General features: G+C 44.1%; 1 protein-coding gene across 3 annotated transcripts; it reads right to left on the bottom strand.

The window, feature by feature from the left end:
• Positions 1 to 7,356: 7,356 nt before the first annotated feature.
• LOC111966230 (fidgetin-like protein 2) lies at positions 7,357 to 18,150 on the bottom strand. Of its 3 annotated transcripts, none has more exons than XM_023990717.2 (2): positions 18,000 to 18,150; positions 7,357 to 8,775 (listed from the first exon to the last, which is right to left on the bottom strand). In XM_023990717.2, the coding sequence occupies exon 2, from the start codon at positions 8,762 to 8,764 to the stop codon at positions 7,613 to 7,615; it is 1,152 nt and encodes a 383-aa protein (XP_023846485.1). In that variant the 5' UTR covers positions 8,765 to 8,775; positions 18,000 to 18,150; the 3' UTR covers positions 7,357 to 7,612. The 3 variants fall into 3 exon arrangements, 2 of the variants coding, with proteins under 2 accessions (XP_023846485.1, XP_070302212.1); XM_070446111.1 differs by lacking the exon at positions 18,000 to 18,150 and adding an exon at positions 16,554 to 16,660; XR_011480764.1 differs by lacking the exon at positions 7,357 to 8,775 and adding an exon at positions 16,670 to 16,889.
• Between the last annotated feature and the right edge of the window lie 2,842 nt (positions 18,151 to 20,992).

The following is a 20,992-nucleotide window of genomic DNA, read 5'->3' as shown; positions in this document are numbered from 1 at the left end:
TCACAGACCACACCAAGTTTTCCCCTGACTGGTGCTTCGGCCTCATCAAGCAGCAAGACTGCTGCTGTTGTGAAGGACAACACTGTGACAGGGGTCAACATCCCACAGCTGGTTGGACTGGAGGATGGTACGATGCTGGTGGAAAGCTATGGCTGGCAACAACAYCTGACTCCGTACTTCAGGCCGCTGCTACAGATCAAGCAGTACCAGCACTTCAGGTGAATATAATTTTCGTTGCATTGTATGAGGTTATTCTTCTTATCTAAACTTGGGAGGTGAATTGATGTTGTGCAAGGTTGTAATGTCTATATTTTTTTGTTATTTCCTGTTTTACAGCTTTGATGCTCTGGAGCCTGGTGTTGTCGCCAAGGAGCATTCGGACTCAGTCGGGACCAGGTTTCAGCTGCTGCACAACGCTGACATCCTTCCTCCAAAGAGTCTTTCTGTACAAGCACCACCTGGACTGGACACAGCTAAACAAACTTATGTTTTTGAGAAGATCAGGGAGTTTTTTGACAAAGAGGCTATGGACATCAGCTGCCTTTCAGCAAAGTCAAGGGCAGGACAGAAACAAGCTCTCCGAATATAGATTCCCTTGTTCATGCGTGGTTCGGACGGACCAGTCATCAGCACTATCTGCAGTGCCTCTATTCAAATGACTCTCTCCCAAACCACATGCCATACGTTGCTGCTACAATTTTTTTATCCTGCTGCTCAGCCACTTTACCCCTGATTATATGCATATAACTACCTCGTCTATCATTGATATTGATTTTGTTCTTGTACATACTGTATATTTTATTTATATTTACACTATCTATTTCTGATATTGCTACTATGCAAGTAACAATTTGGCTGTACCGTTTACATCTTCTGTAGAGATCCATCCACTTGGCAATATGTGGCTGGGGGTTGTAGCATTTCTTTCACATGACCCATCAATTTATAGTGATGTGTCTGGGTAAGTGTCATCTAATATTTCTTAAATATTTTTATCTGGACACTTCCTCTTTACTTTGAATTTTTCCTTTATTGTAGGCTACTACTTTTACCACTTTTAGTCTTAATCTTTACTACACTACTCACTGTTTAGCACATGACCTCACATGTGAATCCTTAAATAGATGGGTGGGGCTGCCTCAAGAGGGTGTGAACAATGCTGAATGGGTGTAGACAAAGGAGAGCTCTCCAGTAGGTACCAAAACATTTAAGGCCATTTTCTCAAAAGTGATTTTACAAGTTTATCAACTTTCAAAGCAGAATTACGATCCCATTGTTCCTCAAATGCAGTGTATGATATACCATTTCGTAGCTCTGAGTCTCTACTTTTATCCAATGTAAAAAACACAATTTCAAATTTTGCTACATAAGACCGATTTGAGCTAGTCGGTCACATATGCCACCATGATATATAGGCCTAATGGTTTCCACATGCTTTCTTTCGGCTGGCGGCTAAGCGAACCGAACGAGGATGCTTGCATACCTTTGAAAAAAAGCAGCAATGGTACTGTTTGTCCATCTTGAGATGCCGTAGCCAGTACACTTCCTCCTAAAAGTGAGAATTAATCTAAGATAACTCAACAAATCTGTCAGTAATGTTGACGGTTTTGCAGATGAGGTCTTATTTGCCCAATTTGAAATATAACTAAGATGTTTTGTCAAGTATTTCTCACAAACTAGTCATCTGTCGTTGAATGACACAAACACTTCATTGAAGAATCTTTGTTGGTGAATGGTCAACAGTAAAGGGGCATAGAGTTCAGCTACCGAACTTCGACTTGCCTCAAGAAAAACTTCGAACAGCCAAAGACAACTAACAAAAACTCACAAAATGTTGTCATAATATTATTAAATATTATATTTGCGAACTGTTTAGACGGGGATGCATACATTAAGCTTAAATGTGGTCAGTTCATGTAAATCTGCAATAGAGTAATCGGTCTCCATCCAGTGTTGTGTACATAAAGAGTCATCCATCCACCATCTAAAGAACCCTCAAACTATACAGGTGTTGCCTTCCCATGGCAAGATCAGTACTGCAGTTAACCAGGTACCCATGTTATATGCACATTCACCATGACCTGCAAATTACAAGATTTTTAGGATAAGAAAACAAACTGGAGACAGAGTTTGGTATAGTCTCTTCATTTCCATGAAACACTTTATTTTTAAATACAGCCTTTTGTGAGGGAGACTATAACAGTTCAAGCATCATCATCATTATTCCAAAACAGACATGTGAAACAACAGGAAATAAATATTTCCATGTACAACGTCTTCCAAATGAGGTAGAAATGGTTACAGAGAATGTACAAGATAAAATAAAGTTACTACTGTATTTAAAAAATATAAAATMCCACTTTAGTTGGACAAACTTATCTCCACATACACCTTCACATTGGTGACGCTGAATAACATCAACTTGGGACAACAAAGAAAATAGGTCTAATCTTATTAGTAATTGTGTCTTAAAGCTTAATGCACATAGCATTATGAGTGTCAATTTACTGTTGCTAAGCGCTTTTCCAATGTCATTCGATTTTCTGGACTGTGAAACTATTTGCTCAGCCTTTCACACAGTCAGCACTCAGTACTGATACAATTCTATAATGCTAACACAAAGTTAAATTTATAATGCTAACAAAACGTTTGTTAGATTATTATTCATTGGCACAGATACAATCCACTGTGTCATATGTTGCTATTGTGGATGTTTTTCTGGTGCAGATGATTGAAGAGGTGCTGAAATAGAACTGAAATGTGTATGAAGGTGTGTGTGACAATGTCTAGGTGTGAAAACCTTGTGCACACATCTAGATGTGAAACTGTCATATGCCATACTTTCAGCCACTGACCACATCCTCCTGTGTCAGTGGACTCTTACTACCACAACCGTGCTGCAAAATACTGTTAATGTTCTCTGGATATCCCTGTGGGCAATAACGCCAAGGTAACATGTCGAAATGAATTTCGCTCTGTAGCAAGGAAATGCTTTGAAAGTCTGGTCATTGCTCACATCAACACCATCATCCCAGACACCCTGGACCCACCACCTCCCCAACAGATCCACAGATAACGCAATCTCTATTGCACTCCACACTGCCATTTCCCACTTGGACAAAAGGAACACCTATGTGAGAATGCTATTTATTGAATACAGCTCAGCGTTCAACACCATAGTTCCCTCCAAGCTCATCACTAAGCTAAGGACCCTAGGACTGAACACCTCCTTCTGCAACCGGATCCTCAACTTTCTGACGGGATGCCCCCAGGTGGTGAGGGTAGGCAACAACACATCCGTCATGCTGACCCTCAACATGGGGCCCCTCAGGGGTGAGTGCTTAGTCCCCTTCTGTATTCCCTGTTCACCCACGACTGCATGACTCCAACACCATCATTGTTTGCCGACGACACAACGGTGGTAGGCCTGATCACCGGAGATGATGAGACAGCCTATAAGGAGGAGGTCAGAGACCTAGCAGTGTGGTGCCAGAACAACAACCTCTCCCTCAACGTCAGCAAGACAAAGGAGCTGATCGTGGACTGCAGGAAACGGAGGGCCGAGCATCAACAGGGCTGTAGTGGAGCGGGTTGAGAGCTTCAAGTTCTTCGATGTCCACGTTACTAAGGATCTATCATGTTCCAAACACACCAACACAGTTGTCAAGATTGCACGACAATGCCTTTCCCCTTCAGGAGGCTGAAATATTTGGCATGGGCCCCCAGACACTCAAAGATCTACAGCTGCACCATTGAGAGCATCTTGATTGGCTGCATCACTGCTTGGCATTCGACCGCAAAGTGCTCCAGAGTGTAGTGTGTACGGCCCAGTACATCACTGGGGTCGGGCTCTCTGCCATCCAGGACCTCTATACCAGGCGGTGTCAGAGGATTGCCCTAAAGTCATAGACTGTTTTCTCTGCTACCGCACGGCAAGCGGTACCGATGCACTGGAACCAACAGGACCATGAACAGCTTCTACCCCCAAACCATAAGACTGCTAAAAAATTAGTCCGAGTAGCTATTTGGTTAATGATTTAGTTATCTACATTCACACCTTTTTAAAATATATGTGACTTTTCACATACACTGCTGCTACTGTTTACTATCTGACACTTTATTCCTAGTTATGTACATATCTACCTCAATTACCTCGTACCCCTACACATCAATTCGGTATTGACACCCCTTGTATACAGCCAAGTTATCGTTACTCATTGTGTATATATTTTTCTTACTTGAATTACCTGTTTTACTTTTCTATTGTTCCCATATTTTCTTTCTCTCTTCATTGTTGGGAAGGGACCGTAAGTAAGCGTTTCACTGTTAGTCCACATCTGTTGTTTATGAAGCATGTAACGAATAAGATTTGATGGATTTTTGTATTATATTTTAACTTAATATTGAAGGCAGGTTAGAGAGATTCCTGAGCCCCAACAGCTTGCAAATGTTTAAGGAGGAATATCATATATGGCACAATTAGGATGATATGGTGGCCTTGGACAAGTACAGGATGTATATGTGTCTGGTTGGAACAAAGCAGATACAGTAATGGTTGTTAGCTACAAAATAAACATATTTTGCTAATATATTCTATATTTATGTTTCATTATCCAATGCCCTAGTTACCCTACAGCTACAACATAAATCATTTGAAAGAGAGGCATCAAAGCAAAGATATGACCATTTTTGTTTTGTTTTCTATAATGAAAAATTGCATATTTGGAATAGAGGGGGTTGAGGTAGCATTGATTATTTCTACAGCTGTGCTATTTTTGGTGGTTCTTGAGGCTCTGATGTGTTCACCATTCTGTTCTGAGAAAATAGATCAATGCCCACTGGCTACAGGTCATCTATATGTCTTTGCTAGGTAAAGCCCCGCCTTTTCTCAGCTCAGCTCACTGGTCACCATAGCAGCACCAACCCGTAGCACGCACTCCAGCACTCCAGTATATTTCACTGGTCACCTCCAAAGCCAATTCCTCATTTGGCCGCCTTTCCTTCCAGTTCTCTGCTGCCAATGACTGGAACGAACTGCAAAAATCACTGAAGCTGGAGACTCATATCTCCGTCACTAACTTTAAGCACCAGCTGTCAGAGCAGCTCACAGATCACTGCACCTGTACATAACCAACCTGTAAATAGCCCATCCAACTACCTCATCCCCAGACTGTTATTTATTTTGCTCCTTTGCACCCCAGTATCTCTACTTGCACATTCATCTTCTGCACATCTATCACTCCAGTGTTTAATTGCTATATTGTAGTTATTTCGCCACCCTGGCCTATTTATTGCCTTTACCTCCCTTATTCTACCTCATTTGCACATACTGTATAGAGACTTTTTCTATTGTATTATTGACTGTATGTTTGTTAATTCCATGTGTAACTCTGTGTTGTTGTTTGTGACGCACTGCGTTGCTTTGTCTTGGCCAGGTCTCAATTGTAAATGAGAACTTGTTCTCAACTAGCCTACCTGGTTAAATAAAGGTGAAATAAAAAAATAAAAAAATAAATAGGCACAGTGAGGTCAAAGGTAACAAGGATGGATTCTCTGTTTCTATGGAGGCGCAGCAGCTGTATACTGTATGATGGTCTGTATAATACTCAATGTGAGGGTTACTGTACATTGATAAGATGGCTACTATAGAAAACACAAGGTAAAGAAGGGGGATGGGAGGTAGGAACTGTTACTGGGCTGTATAGTCACACAGAATTTAAGACATTTCAAAAACATACATAATGTAAGTTATAGATTACATTGATAGAAAGGTATTTGATGGATGTAGACATTCACTTCCTACATCTCTAAAAACTATTTTTGGTTTGAGCACTACAGGCTAAAAGTTGTCATTTCCATTTTGTCATAGGTTGTCAAAGTTTGTCCACCAAAAGTGTTTTTCCCGCTTTGCTAAATACATACTACTTCATGAAGATAATCACTCCACCAAAATCTACATGGGAAATAAATCTAAACATGAAGAAAACGTTTTATATATCTAATAACATTATTGATGTACGATATGGTATCTTTTCTCCTTAGAAAAAAATATCTGAATTACATTCAACAGTTCAGGCCTTGATAGCAACCTCAAGTTTCAATTCACCAAGTTCAAAGTCTGTGGCAGTGTACTTTGGGTGTTAATTAACTCTTGAAAGTACACAGCTGTGTGTGTGTGTGTGTGTGTGTGTGTGTGTGTGTGTGTGTGTGTGTGTGTGTGTGTGTGTGTGTGTGTGTGTGTGTGTGTGTGTGTGTGTGTGTGTGTGTGTGTGTGTGTGTGTGTGTGTGTGTGTAGGTGTGTGTGTGTGTAGGTGCGGATGTTTGTGTGCAAATATGTGGGTGTGGGCTCACAAATGCTAACATTGGTGGCCCTAAAAGCTCTGAGTCCGCTGAAGTTTACAGTATATGTGTATTACTACAAAGCCATGACTCCATTATAGCATCCATAAAGCTCCCTACAAACACTACATACATTCTTATGTTTTAATTCTGAGGCAACAATAATATTCCTGAGTATTCAATAACAAGACTACATATATTTCTTTTAAAAAGGCGAAAAAAAAGGCTTACATAAAAAAGAATACTGTCAGACTTAGGATTATAAGAGTAGTACAGCATCTGTATGAAAACGGCACATTTGGGAAATGCATTAGTTTGATAGTGCACTGTTTATAAGATGCTGTGTTAAAATGTGCATTCATTCTCCAGCTCACTCTCTCAAGTATGTTTCTACTTAACCAGTTGTCTCTTTCAGCAGGTTTACGTGTCTGAATGTATTGATAGACCTGCATKTAGCACTCCATAATGACATTAGATGTATGAGAGCGATTGTATGTGAAATTAACAAAAAGAGAAAGAGTGACTGAAACAAAACAAAAAAAGCATGGGAGGGAAAATGTGGAGAGTGAGCTAAGGTAGTGATGAAAGGTAGAGGATGGGTAGAAAAAAGAGAGAACTGAGAAACCGGGAAAGGGGAATGGGTGAGAGGGGGGACATTTGTTTCCAAGCAAGGTATATGGAGGCACCAAGCCTCAGAAGAGACGTGATTGTGCTGGAGGTGTCAAGTTATTAAAATACACCACAAGGATGTTCTTCTCTACGTTTTGGTTTGAGAGGATATGATTCTTATGGTGCTTGAGGAGGTATTGCAGTCAAAGGCCCTTTTCATATCAAGCGGCCGCTCTAATTAAGAGAGCAACTCATCAAAACAACACTTTCTGCCATAGTAGCAGATGGAAAAATAAATAGGATCCTGAGAGAAGCAGTAGGTAATCCATTCAGACAGACAGTGCTAAATCAGGCAATCTAGAACCCTCCCTCCCTCCCCATACCACCCCACCCCACCCACACCCACATCCAACCCACACCCCTACAGGACAAAGTGCCCATTGACTCTTTGGAGAAAATCAAATAATTAAAATTATAAAGATGTAAGAGGAGGATACAAGTAATTTGSCATTTTCTCTCCTGACTGGTTAGATCACATGACCTTTCTTTGCAAAATCCAACGATTGTTTTCCCCCAGTAATTGGCTGAGTAAGTACTCTACTTGGTTTTCAAATGCCAATACAACRGAGGGACCCCCAGAGAGCTGTCTTCTCAAGTGCCTGACCTAGCATCCTCCAGTGGGGTCCTCAGATCGTGCACGTGACACAGGCATCTTCATGGCCAGCCTCTGATGGGGGAAGCCGTGTTCCCCTCCTCCCCTGCTCTCCCCACCTAGGCCTGGGGAGGGGCTGTACTCCCTCTGCCCACCATAAGGAGGCAACACCAGTGGCTTGCCAGGCTTGTAGGCCTGGCCTTCTGAGCCCGCCATGGCGTAGCCGTTGCCGTGGCTCTTGCTCTGGCCATTTCCATGGACGTTGCCGTACTTCCTGTACTGCAAGCCATCCCCCTCTCCTCCTCCCTCCTCCCCCTCTTCCACCATTTCAAAGGCCTTGCGTTTCAGTGGCCCTCCTGTTTCAGAGCCGACCCCTAGGCTGTGACTGGGGTATCCATAGCTGCTCCCCACCACGGTGGGCCGGGGGGTCAGGGAGGTAGAGGTGCTCAGCCCAGAGGGGAGGTAGGAGGCACTGGGGTGGCTGTAGCCAGATGCCAGGCTGGTCTGGGGGTGGGAGTAGCAGCCTGGCAGGTAGTTGTAGACTGGATTGTTAAGGTTGTAGCTGGGCACCAAGGTGGGGGTGGTATGCAGAGAGTGTAGAGAGGCTGGGGGAAGTGCTGAGCCAGTCTGTGGGTAGTATCCAGAGGAGAGGTAGCTGCTGTTGTAGGAGGGTGGGTAGTCCTGAGAGGGGGGGCCATTACAGGAGCCACTGCTGCTATATCCGGGATCAGAGGTCAAGTTACTGCTCACTACCGTCACACTGCCYGTGCCAGTGAGGCCCACTGACACTGAGCCCACTTTGGCCCCTGCAGCCAGGGCCTCAAGCCCAGAGTAACACTCCATTCCCTGCCCCAGGGACCAGGGCTCAGCTTCGCTCTTCAGGAAAGACCCAGGCTCTGAGTATGCCCCTGGGGCAGGTCTCTCGTAGGGCAACTCCAGACCTGAGTACTTCTCGGCATAGTGTTTTAACAAGGAGGAGGCAGTGAGGGCCGAGATGTCATCACTGGCCCAGGGGTAGCCGGCTGCAGGGGTGTAACTGCAGCGACCTGCGGTGGCGTAGGGATCGTGTTTGTCGACGGAGGGAGGGGAGGTGGTGGAGGACACATCTAGGTGCTGCTCAGGCCACTGGGACAGGGGGGCCACGTGCTCCGGAGACCAGTGCATTTTCAACAGACCTACAGACACAGAGAGAGGACCGAGAGAGAGCATGGTTATTCATCACGTATTACTTTTTAACCTTTCAGTCCAGAGCAGACATAACTGCAGATTTTCAGGTTGTTCAGAGAACCATACCACATTGGTAATACACTAACCACATTCAAATAGATTGAATTAAAAAAATACAACATAGTTCCACTTTACTCTAGGTTTCATGGAGATTGTACCTCTTTCTCACTTGCAAACCCTAGAAGGTAAGGTTTTCTAAATAACCATTACAGTCCCGCTGACCAGTGGAGCCTAATCCATTATAATGTATTTTCTTAGCAGTCCGTTTTCTCCCCAGTGCTCCTACAGTTCTACTTGTGGAGGGGACCTAGTGCTCTGAGCTCCTCCATGCCGTGTTGTTACGAACAACACAGCCCCTGGCCTTGTCCCCACAGCGATAAGCCGCCCGCTCCCTTTTGCCTCGCTCTCACTGGGACCATTGTTGTTCCTCTGTACGGGGCTCTGTGTGTGTGAGACCCCCACTCCACTACACTTACACACACACACACAAACACACAGACAACACAGACACACACACACACAGACACACACACACACACACACACACACACACACACACACACACACACACACACACACACACACAGCACACACACACACACACACACACACACACACACACACACACACACACACACACACACACACACACACACCACACACACACACACACACACACACACACAAACACACACACACACACACACCACAAGCAACCCCATACACACTCACACATTGGTGCAGTGTGTTCCACTGGGGCAGTGGTCGACCATTCTTTTTGATTGACTTTACAGGCTCTGTCTTTGAGCAGCACTAGGCTGACATTCCAGGCATTGTAGAGTATTATTAAACTGTCCCGACCCTTTGAGCCTAGACCTGAGGGGCTACAACAGAACTGAGAGAGAGGGAAGAGGGAGAGAGAAATAGGGGAAAGAGAGGGAGAGAAAGGTGGAGACAGAGCGAGGGGGAGAGAGTGAAAGCAAAGAGAAACCTGGGGTTGTTCACTGCTTTCCCCAATCCTAGTCAGTAGCATGGTGGTGAGGGTTCATTGTCTCAGTGTTGTGCTTGTTTACAATACAACTCTAGCGCGCCTGGTTGCCTACATCAGACTGTCTGATCTCTCCATACACACACACAACACACACACACACACACACACACACACACACACACACACACACACACACACACACACACACACACACACACACACCACCACAAACACACACACACACACCACCACACACACACACACACACACAACACAACACAGCGACACACTAACACACTACCTCTGTGTGTGTGGTTTAGTCACACATTGACCAGGACCACCAGATGGGCCGCTAAACGATCCACATGTTGATCCCTAAATGAAATGATCACTCAGTCCCATAATCTCACTCATCCAATCCAGAGATCCCAGGTCGCCCTGGCTGAGTCTCCCAGCCCCTCCCCAGCCATGTCCCAATCCCCCCTGGAAATGTCTCTGTGAAATCCCCCCGATGCTCCAGGGAATTCCAGCCAGTCATGGGACTGTTCCTGTCCCCAGCTCAAAAACAAACACACCACTTCTGGCACAGAGTCGATAAACCCTTGGTAAAAAATTGCACTCCTAAGGGAAATAATAAACACAATCTACACAGACACATCTATAATAGTGTACATACAAAAGCTTACAAAARGGTACTTCAAGAGAAACACATAAACATAAGCATTTTAATGTGGGGAAACTATTCCTTTTTAAATAATATTTTCAAAAGAAACAGTGAACATCTAATAGTCAAATCATAGTGTAAAAGAATGGCAATTTTTCTGGTCTTTTGTGTTGAAAAACTGAGCTGGCCGAGCACAACACGTCAACACTGTTACCAATAGATAGACAAGAAAGAAATGTTTTAACAATTTCAATTTTTTTGTGAAGCTTGAATTCAATTGACCCTCCCTGTTGTACACAAGCTTCCATTCCCACTCTAACAAGGGGATGTATTGCTGATTTAAGATTAAATCGCCAACCCTGTTGCAGTCAATCGTGGGGTACGGTCTACCCTGTCGCTTTATTTGGAACTTAATAGGCACTTACTATTGTCGTTCTTTTTTAAATTAACCTCTTAAAATTAGAAAATGTGTTTTTTACTAAGTTGAACATGTGTTCATGACAGAATGTTACAATTGGTTGAATATGTGTGTGTGTGCACGTGCACGTGCATCTCTATGTTTACAGTAGTATTGATTCATAAAGGAGGGTGAGGAGATTTCAGGCAAGATTAGGGAAAAACAGTGAGTATATAACACAGCCATCTGTATCAGATGATGTATGGGGAGTAGGGCATGGAGAAGAGGGGTGTGTTCGCTCCCCTAACCCTAATCTGGTCCCCCTTCCTCAGGGCTTAGAGGGGCACCTGTCATGGCTAAATCGTATCTGCAAGCTTACCAGGAGACAGAGATGATGAGGATGATGAGGTATAAGCATGTATGGGTGTTTTTGTTTATCATCATCTCTGTTGTTGTCCTCTTGTTGGAGGTATATTCCTGTTTGTGATGTTGTAAGTCCTCAAAATGATTATGAGGGGAGTTGAACTTCACTATGGGTAATAATAGAAAACCAAAAACATGATGCGAAACTCAATTGTTTGCAATTGTTTATAGCTCAAAATTGTTTCAAGCCACTGGTTCCAAATACTCCAACCCACGTGCATCGCATGCATCTAACAGTTTACTAAACTCTGGTTCTATAATCACCTCCTTGTTCTGTACTAAGAGTTCCGTATTTGGACCTAACTCTAACTAGGTGTTTTGACTGTGTGGATGAGTCTAACATGTTGGGYGACTGAGATTGGAGAGAGCATGTTTGTGCATATGTATGTGTGTGGCATACGTSTCAACACTGTCGTGTGGGCCCCAATAAGAGACAGCTGTTTTGAGCAGAGGGGCCTTCTCTCTCTGTGTCCAGCCTGTCCCTCAGCTCCTATTGTCCCACCACGTCCCCTAACAAAGCCACGGGACCCCATTGTCTGACAGCAGATCCTATAAGAGCCCAAACATCTCACTAACTCAGACCACCAGCTCCATATATCCACCAGCAGTACTGACAGCTTACAAGGCGTGTGTGTGTGTGTGTGTGGTGCATGACTGCACATGTGTAATGGGTATTCCCAACAGGATAGTGGCTCCTGAAATCTGAGACCTGGAAGAAGTGAGCTAGAGTTGTAACCACCCCTATCCATCCACCACACACATGCCACACACATATATGCGCACACACACACATGCACCACGCTCCTCCTTCTTCTCTCCAGGGGTCAAGTGCTACCCTAACTCTACACCCCAGCTTTTGTTTTCCTGCCTTCAGGATGAAGGCCCTCACATGGATCCAGCACGCCTCGTAGGACCAGGGAGCCAGTAAAACAGAATGATTGTGTGCCTGTGTGTGTGCGCGCCTGCATTCGTGTGTGTGCCTGCACATTGAATAGGGAAAAGGGGGCTTGTAAACAAGAGCTTGATCAATCCAATCAGAGGATGGCCAGTACGTGGACCCCCCCCCCCCACCTCCTCCTTCAACACCATCCACTCTGTCCAGTTCTGTGAGAGAAAGCAGCTTTGTCTCGCTGGACTGGTCCTAATTACATAGCCAGGTGGAGAGACGATTTAGCTTCTGCGCTGATCTCTCTCTCTCTCTCTCTCTCTCTCTCTTTACCTACCGTCAATCACCAACAAGGGCCAGTGTCCAAATTACCATTCCACAGCCAGCATAGACCATATGTGCTGTTCAAGTGTTGTGTTCCCTAGATCTCACAATAACGCAAATCAGTAGTACCATTAACACTGGAGAGACCAAACCCACTGGCATGTCTGATCTTACTAATTTTCCTATTTCTTATACACACTCTTATTTAGTTCTGCTCAACAATGAATCATGTGATCAGTCAACATATGGGCCAGAGTTTGTGCATGCATTTGATCTGTGTGACCAGAAGAGCTGCTGRTGTGAATTTGATCTCCTTCTTGGTAGCGGTCCACTGCACGGTCAGTGTGAGCAATTAAGGGTTAATTAGATGAATAACGGAGAGAGGCAGGCAGGGAGACGGGGAGGGGACATGGGCATGGGATTTGGAGTGTTTGCAAGGCATCAGAGGCAGTGTGATAGATTGGACTGGATCATTTCCCCTAAGGGTAGGTAGCCTGACCTCTCCAAAATCACTATTACTCAGTAACAATACACAAAGACTTCAATGCACACACATAATGTTGCTGAGAAAGTTTCATTGTGTTTATGTGTTGTGTTTGACTGAGATACGCAGATAGGTCTGTGCGAAGACCAGGATGTTTGAGCATGCTGTGCAGGCCTGCCAAGCGGCAAGAGAGAGAATCCTGCAGATGACTTAGGCTATTGGAATGTATGGAATTCAGAGAGAGAGAGAGAGAGAGCTCTCTATCAGCTGCTCACACAGTATTCGTAAGTATTAATTTAAGCCATATCTGGATCAGTACGGAACGCTATAACCAATGGGACATTAAACTCTTCCATTCTTCCATTCCATTCTCTCCCTTTCTACCTTCCCTCTCCTCCCCTCCTGTTCCCCCTCTCTCTTTCCCTCCCTCAGACCTGTACTAACGTGAGTCCATGCCTGCGTGGTTTAGGACACCCCTCCCCCAAGCTCTGTCTCTTTCAGCTCACACACTCATGTGGCCGGAGCTGCCTTGCCTCTTTGCTCATTGTGTCCACACATATATCACTCTGCAGATGACCAGTCCATCTGCCCTTCTCTCTCCCACCTCTGTCTCTAAATCCCCATCCTTATACTATTTCTCCATAAACATAGTTTTCTTTTTCCCTTCCTCCTTTCTTTGGGTTACTCTCTGCCTGCCCTCGGCTGTTTCTCCATGCATTCCTCTGTGTGGAATGGCTAAACGGTCACTCTGATCTTGCTGTTGGCTACAGACTGAACCAACTCTATATCATTGCAGGCCAGGGCTCTATAAGCCTTTACCAGCTAATGAGGACCTTAAATCAACTGGACTCAAATTTGCTTAATGAGATGTCATGAACACTATGGTGGCCTGATGCACATGTTTGTGTGTGTGTGTGTGTGTGTGACACAGAGAGAGAGATACAGAGAGAGAGAGAGAGAGAGAAAGAGTGTCTGTGTGTGCACGTGAATCCCTCCACACCACTCTAATTAGAGCTCATTTACATCCCGTCACTAACGACCTGACTCTTACTCACAGAACTATTTCACCCTGTGCAACTGTTTAGCTACGATCCACAAAATGTATTCACTACCACGTTTTTTATCACACACTCCTAATTATGACGTGTGTGTGTGTGTGTGATGTGTTTGTGAGAAAGTTTCTCTATGGGGAGAAATCTAACACAGAAGTGTGAGTCTTTCCAAAAGCAGGTATGTTACAGACGTACGCTAAACAATCTCATCGCAGACAAGACACAAGGCATGTGTGTTCACACAATTCACTTCTTCTTTTCAAAACCCCCCAAAATAAATTTTAGGCTCCAATATCTCTGCCTATAGTAGCGGTCCTGCTAGCACACAGAGGTAGGTAAGGTGTGTCTCTAATGTATTATTCAAATCATGTTAGCGTGGTAATCCTGTTAAACCTTCTCCTAATCAATAACATCAGTCAATATGAGCATATTCATTAGCTTGTCTTAGAGACCTCTCATGCAAAGCACACATGCATGTTAAAGCATAACAATCTATCTACCCAGCTATCACCAAAAATACACACCTATTTATGGGAATGCATTACTAAAAACAATAACAAGCTAGAAATGTGTCCTAAGAAAATAATTAACATCCAAAAACACACAACATAATAATGTACGCAGAGCCAGTTCATTCTTTGGTTTAGTTTAACACCAAGAAATAGGAAAGGATATGRTGGCAGAGTCCAAGGGTGCTAATTTTAGCCTCTCCGTGTGGATAAAGCGCTAAAACTACATAACGAGGAGGGACTGCTCACTGTGACATAATCAGTCCCCCACTGTACCAGCACACTTCAATTACATGGAGGATAGAGGATAGATAGAATATTCTCTACCCCAATAGATTGGACAGCAAGATTATTGTTGCACTGACTATACGCACACACACTGGACTCTACCCAAACACTCCCACAAACTTGCATTGACATCCTAACACACACACACACACACACACACACACACACACACACACACACACACACACACACACACACACACAAACACACACACACTCATCGTCCTGTCCGCCGGTTCTGAATATGATGGTCACACACATCACACACACACACACACACACACACAACACATAGAACCACCAAGACGCTTCCTAGAGCTGGCCGCCCAGCCAATTGAGAAATCGGGGGTGAAGGGCCTGATCAGGAGGTACAAGAACCCGATGGTCACTCTGACAGAGCTCTAGAGTTCCTCTGTGGAGATGGGAGAACCTTCCAGAAGGACAACCATCTCTGCAGCACTCCACCAATCAGTCCTTTATACTAGAGTGGCCAGAAGGAAGCCACTCCTCAGTAAAAGTCACATGGTAGTCCACTTGGACTTTGCCAAAAGGCACCTGAAGTCTCTCAGACCATGAGAAACAAGATTCTCTGGTCTGATGAAACCAAGATTGAACTCTCAGACTGGGTTGAAGATTCACCTTCCAACAGGACAATGACACTAAACACACAGCCAAGACAACACAGGAGTGGCTTCGGGACAAGTCTCTGAATGCCCTTGAGTGGCCCATTCAGAGCCTGGACTTGAACCCAATCGAACATCTCTGTAGARACCTGAAAATAGCTGTGCAGCAACGCTCCCCATCCAACCTGAGAGGATCTGCAGAGAAGAATGGGAGAAACTGCCCAAATACAGGTGTGCCAAGCTTGTAGTGTCATACCCAAAAAGATTTGAGGCTGTAATCCCAGCCAAAGGTGCTTAAACAAAGTACTGAGTAAAGGGTCTGAATACTTATGTAAATGTAAYATTTCATTTTTATTTTTTATACATTAGCAATCATTTCTAAAAACTTGTTTTTGCTTTGTCATTATGAAGTATTGTGTGTAGATTGATGAGGGGGGAAACACTTTAAATCCAATTTAGAATAAGGTTGTAATGTAACAAAATGTGGAAAAAGTCACGGGTCTGAGTACTTTCCGAAGGCACTGTATATGTACATAGCTACCTCAATTACCTCGTACCCCTGCCCATTGACTCTATACTGGTACTCCCATACTCATTATTGTTATTCGTTATTCACTCTATTTATGCTGCATGCCACTATTTCACTTTTTTTTTTTTTACTCTGCATTGTTGGAAAGGGACTTTCACTGTAAATCTACACCTGTTGTTTACAAAGCATGTGAAAAATACTAATTTATTGGATTTGTTTAAAACTAGCCTTAAACACGCTGGTGGTCGCCATTCAGAAATAGAGAGAGAAAGAGCAAGAGAGCCAGAGAGAAAGAGACAGCAACTCAGCTCTTTCTTTAAAATTCCTCAATGTGAAGCACAGAGAAGAGAGACTCAGCTGTTGGAGTTATTATCCCCTCTCCAATATCTCCTTTCCCAGTCCCTCCCTCACGCCTTCACCTCCCCCTTTTCCACTGGCCGCAGGAGAAATGTCCAGGACTGAGTGTCAAGACTGAGAAAGACAACCAAGTTAGCGCATGCACATGCGCGTGCACACACACACAGTGTACCCCCCATCCGCTCCATACACACACTTACTGTGGGGGGTGACAGGACTGAGCATTCTGCCGTCCTGCTCCCTGGTAAAGAGGAGAGGACTGAGTCCACTCAGTGTTGGTGGTGCCTGCTCCCTGGTAAAGAGGAGAGGACNTCCCTGGAAAAGAGGAGAGGACTGAGTCCACTCAGTGTTGGTGGTGCCTGCTCCCTGGTAAAGAGGAGAGGACTGAGTCCACTCAGTGTTGGTGGAAGCGGGGACACACGTTACACTTTCTGCTGCTGGCTGGTCCCGCGCTGCTGGCCATCTGAGTGGGTCTGTTAGTGTTTGTTGTCATACACCACTCCATTGCTAGCCTCAGTACCCAGTCACACTAATGACTGGAAAGGAGAGAGAGCAGTGAGTTAGACAGCGCTGGAAAAATATAACACACCAATATGTACGTAATCACATAAAACTTGAAACATCACAAAGCTGTATTCACTCTCTGGTTGTATGTTCCCATTGAAGTGACCCAAATGCAAATACTTATTCTCCTCCTCAAGCACGTTCATGCTCACTCACTAGCACTTGCTCACTCTAGCCCCCTAGGTCACTAGCTCACTTGGTTAGCCACTTGTTCACTCACATGCAAAAGTATTTACAGACCAGAAAAACAATTGTCAGAAGCACTTATTACTAATGCTAATACATAATTACCATGACTGAAAGGAATAATGTAATTGAGAGTAAAATCATCTAAAACGTGTAAAACCTTAATATTTCCGTACACATTAGGYCTATCATTGGAAAATGACATGTTTTTGATAAGCTAATGGAAATGGGAGTACTCTTCAGGAAAGGCATGAGCACAATCAAAACCAAACAATATATAGTGTTGCTCACAGTCTGAGTGTTCATGCAACAGCGGTGCTGAACGCTCTGACAGAAAGGGAACCGCTTCTGCCCTCTGACCATAAAACCACAATATCACCATCAGAAGAAAAATTACTAAAGAGTATCCAATCCTCTGGACCCATCCACGCGTCCACACACTCACGCAGTTACACACCAAAAAGAACCATCAGATCTTTGCACTTTGTCAAGTGTTGAAGAATGCAGCTGTGTTATTACCATATGAAGCAAAAATGCAGGAAACAGGATGAAAATATGAATATAACTGAGGAATTTGAGTATCAGAGATGATCAACATTTAAATAATAGACACATGGTAGAGAATAAAAAAACATAAATAAGGATTGAGAGTGTGGAATGGAGGAAGATTTTTTATATATTTCTATCACAGGACAAAAATATCGAAATTCAACAGCAGGAAGAAATAAAGGGATATCACAAGACCAGATATGGGAGAGAAAGAGAAGAGAAAAGCAGAAAAGAATAGGAATGTGGAGAGCAGTGAGAGAAGAAAAACAGAAGATAGATAGAAAAAAGCAGGAAAACGAAAACAGAAGGAAAGGAAGATAAAACTCTAAAACAAAATCCAGTCCTACCTGCTCATGCTTGTATTTCCTTGATATGATGCGTCCTATGTGGAAGCCAATAGAATAACCCACACGGTAAGGCAATGTAGAGCAGTGGTGTGTATGGCCATCCCTCTTTTTCACTTCTGGGACCCTACCCTTTTCTCTCTGCTCTCCCCTCTCTCCCTCCCTTAGTGACAACAGAGCAGCACATGCATCCCCTCCCCCATCCACTCCTTCCCTCCCCCTCTCCCTCCCTCTCTTTTGTTAAAACTATTTAAGCAGGAAGGGAGAGGGGAAAAGTGACCAATCATGCCATGTCAGAGAGGTGTGTGTGTGTGTGTGTGTGTGTGTGTGTGTGTGTGTGTGTGTGTGTGTGTGTGTGTGTGTGTGTGTGTGTGTGTGTGTGTGTGTGTGTGTGTGTGTGTGTGTGTGTGTGTGTGTGTGTGTGTGTGTGTGTGTGTGTAAAAAAGAGAGGATTGGTGTTTTTCTGATTGTGACTGGTGCACTTTTGAACACACATTCATCATACATACTGTAGATGCATGCATGCACACAGGCACATGCATACAGGCGGCTGAAAGATGCTGAATTTTCTCCTTCAGCGCTCACATAGGAAGTTGAGTATATGACTTTTATTGATTATAACATTGATCTAAGCATTGATGTAATGGTGGGGGTGAAACAACTCACCATGTCAATGACTAATACCTAACACTCCCCCTGCACATACAGTAAGTGTACAACACATTAGGAACACCTTCCTAATATTCAGTTGTACCTCCCACCACTTTTGCTCTCAGAACACCCTCAATTTGTCGGGGCATGGACTCTACAAGGTGTCAAAAGCATTCCACAGGGATGCTGGCCCATGTTGACTCCAATACATCCCACAGTTGTGTCAAGTTGGCTGGATGTCCTTTGGGTGGTGGACCATTCTTAATACACATGGGAAACTGTTGCTCGTGAAAAACCCACCAGTTTTGCAGTTCTTGACACACTCAAACCAGTGCCCCTGGCACTTACTACCATACCCCGTTCAAAGGCACTTCAATCTTTTGTCTTGCCCATTTACCCTCTGAATGGCACAGATACACCAACACTCTGATGTCATCAGAGTGTGCAGCTAAACACTGTATGCTGGAAACACTTGGTTTGTTATTATAACTAAAACATAACCAATCTTTGTTAAACATGAATACCAAACTGTTTTTTGCATGGATCCCGCAACGCGGTTAGCTTTTACGGCGTTCACATGTTGGATGCATCTCCGTCTTGTCGTTTGTCCTTATCCGACTGGCCGGTGTTTTGCCCGGAGTTCTTTCGCCAGGGGAGGAATCTCCTGTCTCTCCTCCCCCATCTGATAGTGAAGTCGAAGGAGCACAGCAAGAGGAGCATGGCAATCAACAGTGGTCGCATGTCATGAGCCGTGGAAGCCGAAGACAGCGGCTTCCGGTAAAACAGTCTACATTCCCAACGAGAGGCCCGGAGCGGATACAAACAGCAAATAGTTTCGCCACCCTGGAGCCTGATCTTCCTGCACCTTCGTTGCTGAGGATACCTGTGTCTGTGGCCGCTGTGCCTACCATCTGTCGGAGGCCTACACCATCCTGTGAAGTGTGGGAGTGGGCAGATTTCCTCGTCCTTCTTGCAAGCCGTGATTTTGGGCAGCTCCATGGTAAGAAATGTGACTGTTCCTGGTGCAAAAACAACATCCCATCTCGGGGATCGAGTAAATTACATTACTAGGCTGCTCCTGAATGTACTACGCCAGGACATGGACATTAATTCTACCGTAGTCCATGTGGGTTTTAATGACATAATGAATGACAGCTCTGAACAGTCGAAACTGGATTTCAAAGAGCTGACTGACTCTCTGTTAAACACTAATAAAAGACCCATCATATCTGGCCCTGTGCCCTCTCTGAAAAGTGGCATTGAAYGCTTTAGCAGGATTCTTTCTCTTCACAACTGGCTACATGATTATTGCAGCTCAATGGGTGTAACTTTTGTTGACAATTTCGATACCTTTTGGAAACAAAACACGTTTTATAAGGAGGATGGGATCCACCCAAATAATTTGGGTTCCTGGATCCTTTCACAGCCATATAAGGCTGCGGTAAGACAATGACTTATCAATGACCCAAGCCCAGCTCAGTTACTCCCTACCATTGTGCCTCTGAGTCATCATAATGAAAATGTACATTATACCAGGGGTATTGGTAGACACAATGTAAGTAACCTAATTTATGTCCCTCTAACTGCCCTGAATGCCTCTGTTGATCCTACAGCTATTGTATGCAGCAATCACGTGTCTATGAACCAGATGTATACTGTTAGCACTGAGGCAGTGTGCCCTAGTAGGAAGTCCACTGTGTGCAGCTCACCCAGCACTAACATAAATAACATGAGAATATCTACTTCTGCTAAGCTTCCCAGTAAACCACATTCCTATAAAGCTGTTCATGTTAAAGATGCTCATCTTAAATTCTGTTGAAGTAACATGGCTACAGGTKCATCTGCCTTCATCATTCTTGTGGGAAGCTGCTATAGACCACCAAGTGCTAACAGTCAGTATCTGGATAACATGTGTGAAATGCATGTGATATTGTGACATTTATTTAACTAGAACAAATTCTTATTTTCAATGACAGCCTAGGAACAGTGTGTTAACTCCTTGTTCAGGGGTAGAACAACATGTTTTTTTACCTTGGGGATTCGATCATGCAACCTTTCGGTTACTAGCCCAACACTCTAACCACTAGSCTACCTGCCATCCCATATAAACAGAGAGGTACATTTTGTGTGTGATTTAACTATTGACCGGCTTTCATCAAGCTGCCCACTCAAGAAAAAGCTTAAAACTGTCACCAGTGTCCGCAACCTGGTTCAGGTTATCAGTCAACCTACCAGGGTAGTTATAAACAGCACAGGAATGAAATCATCAACATGTACTTATCACATCTTTACTAATGCTGCAGAAATGTGCATGAAAGCAGTATCCAGATCCATAGGATGTAGTG

The sequence above is a fragment of the Salvelinus sp. IW2-2015 genome, linkage group LG1 (genome assembly GCF_002910315.2).
Source record: "Salvelinus sp. IW2-2015 linkage group LG1, ASM291031v2, whole genome shotgun sequence".
Taxonomy (NCBI): domain Eukaryota; kingdom Metazoa; phylum Chordata; class Actinopteri; order Salmoniformes; family Salmonidae; genus Salvelinus; species Salvelinus sp. IW2-2015.
The sequence above is the reverse complement of the archived record's forward strand: the minus strand, read 5'-3'. Positions and strand labels throughout refer to the sequence as shown.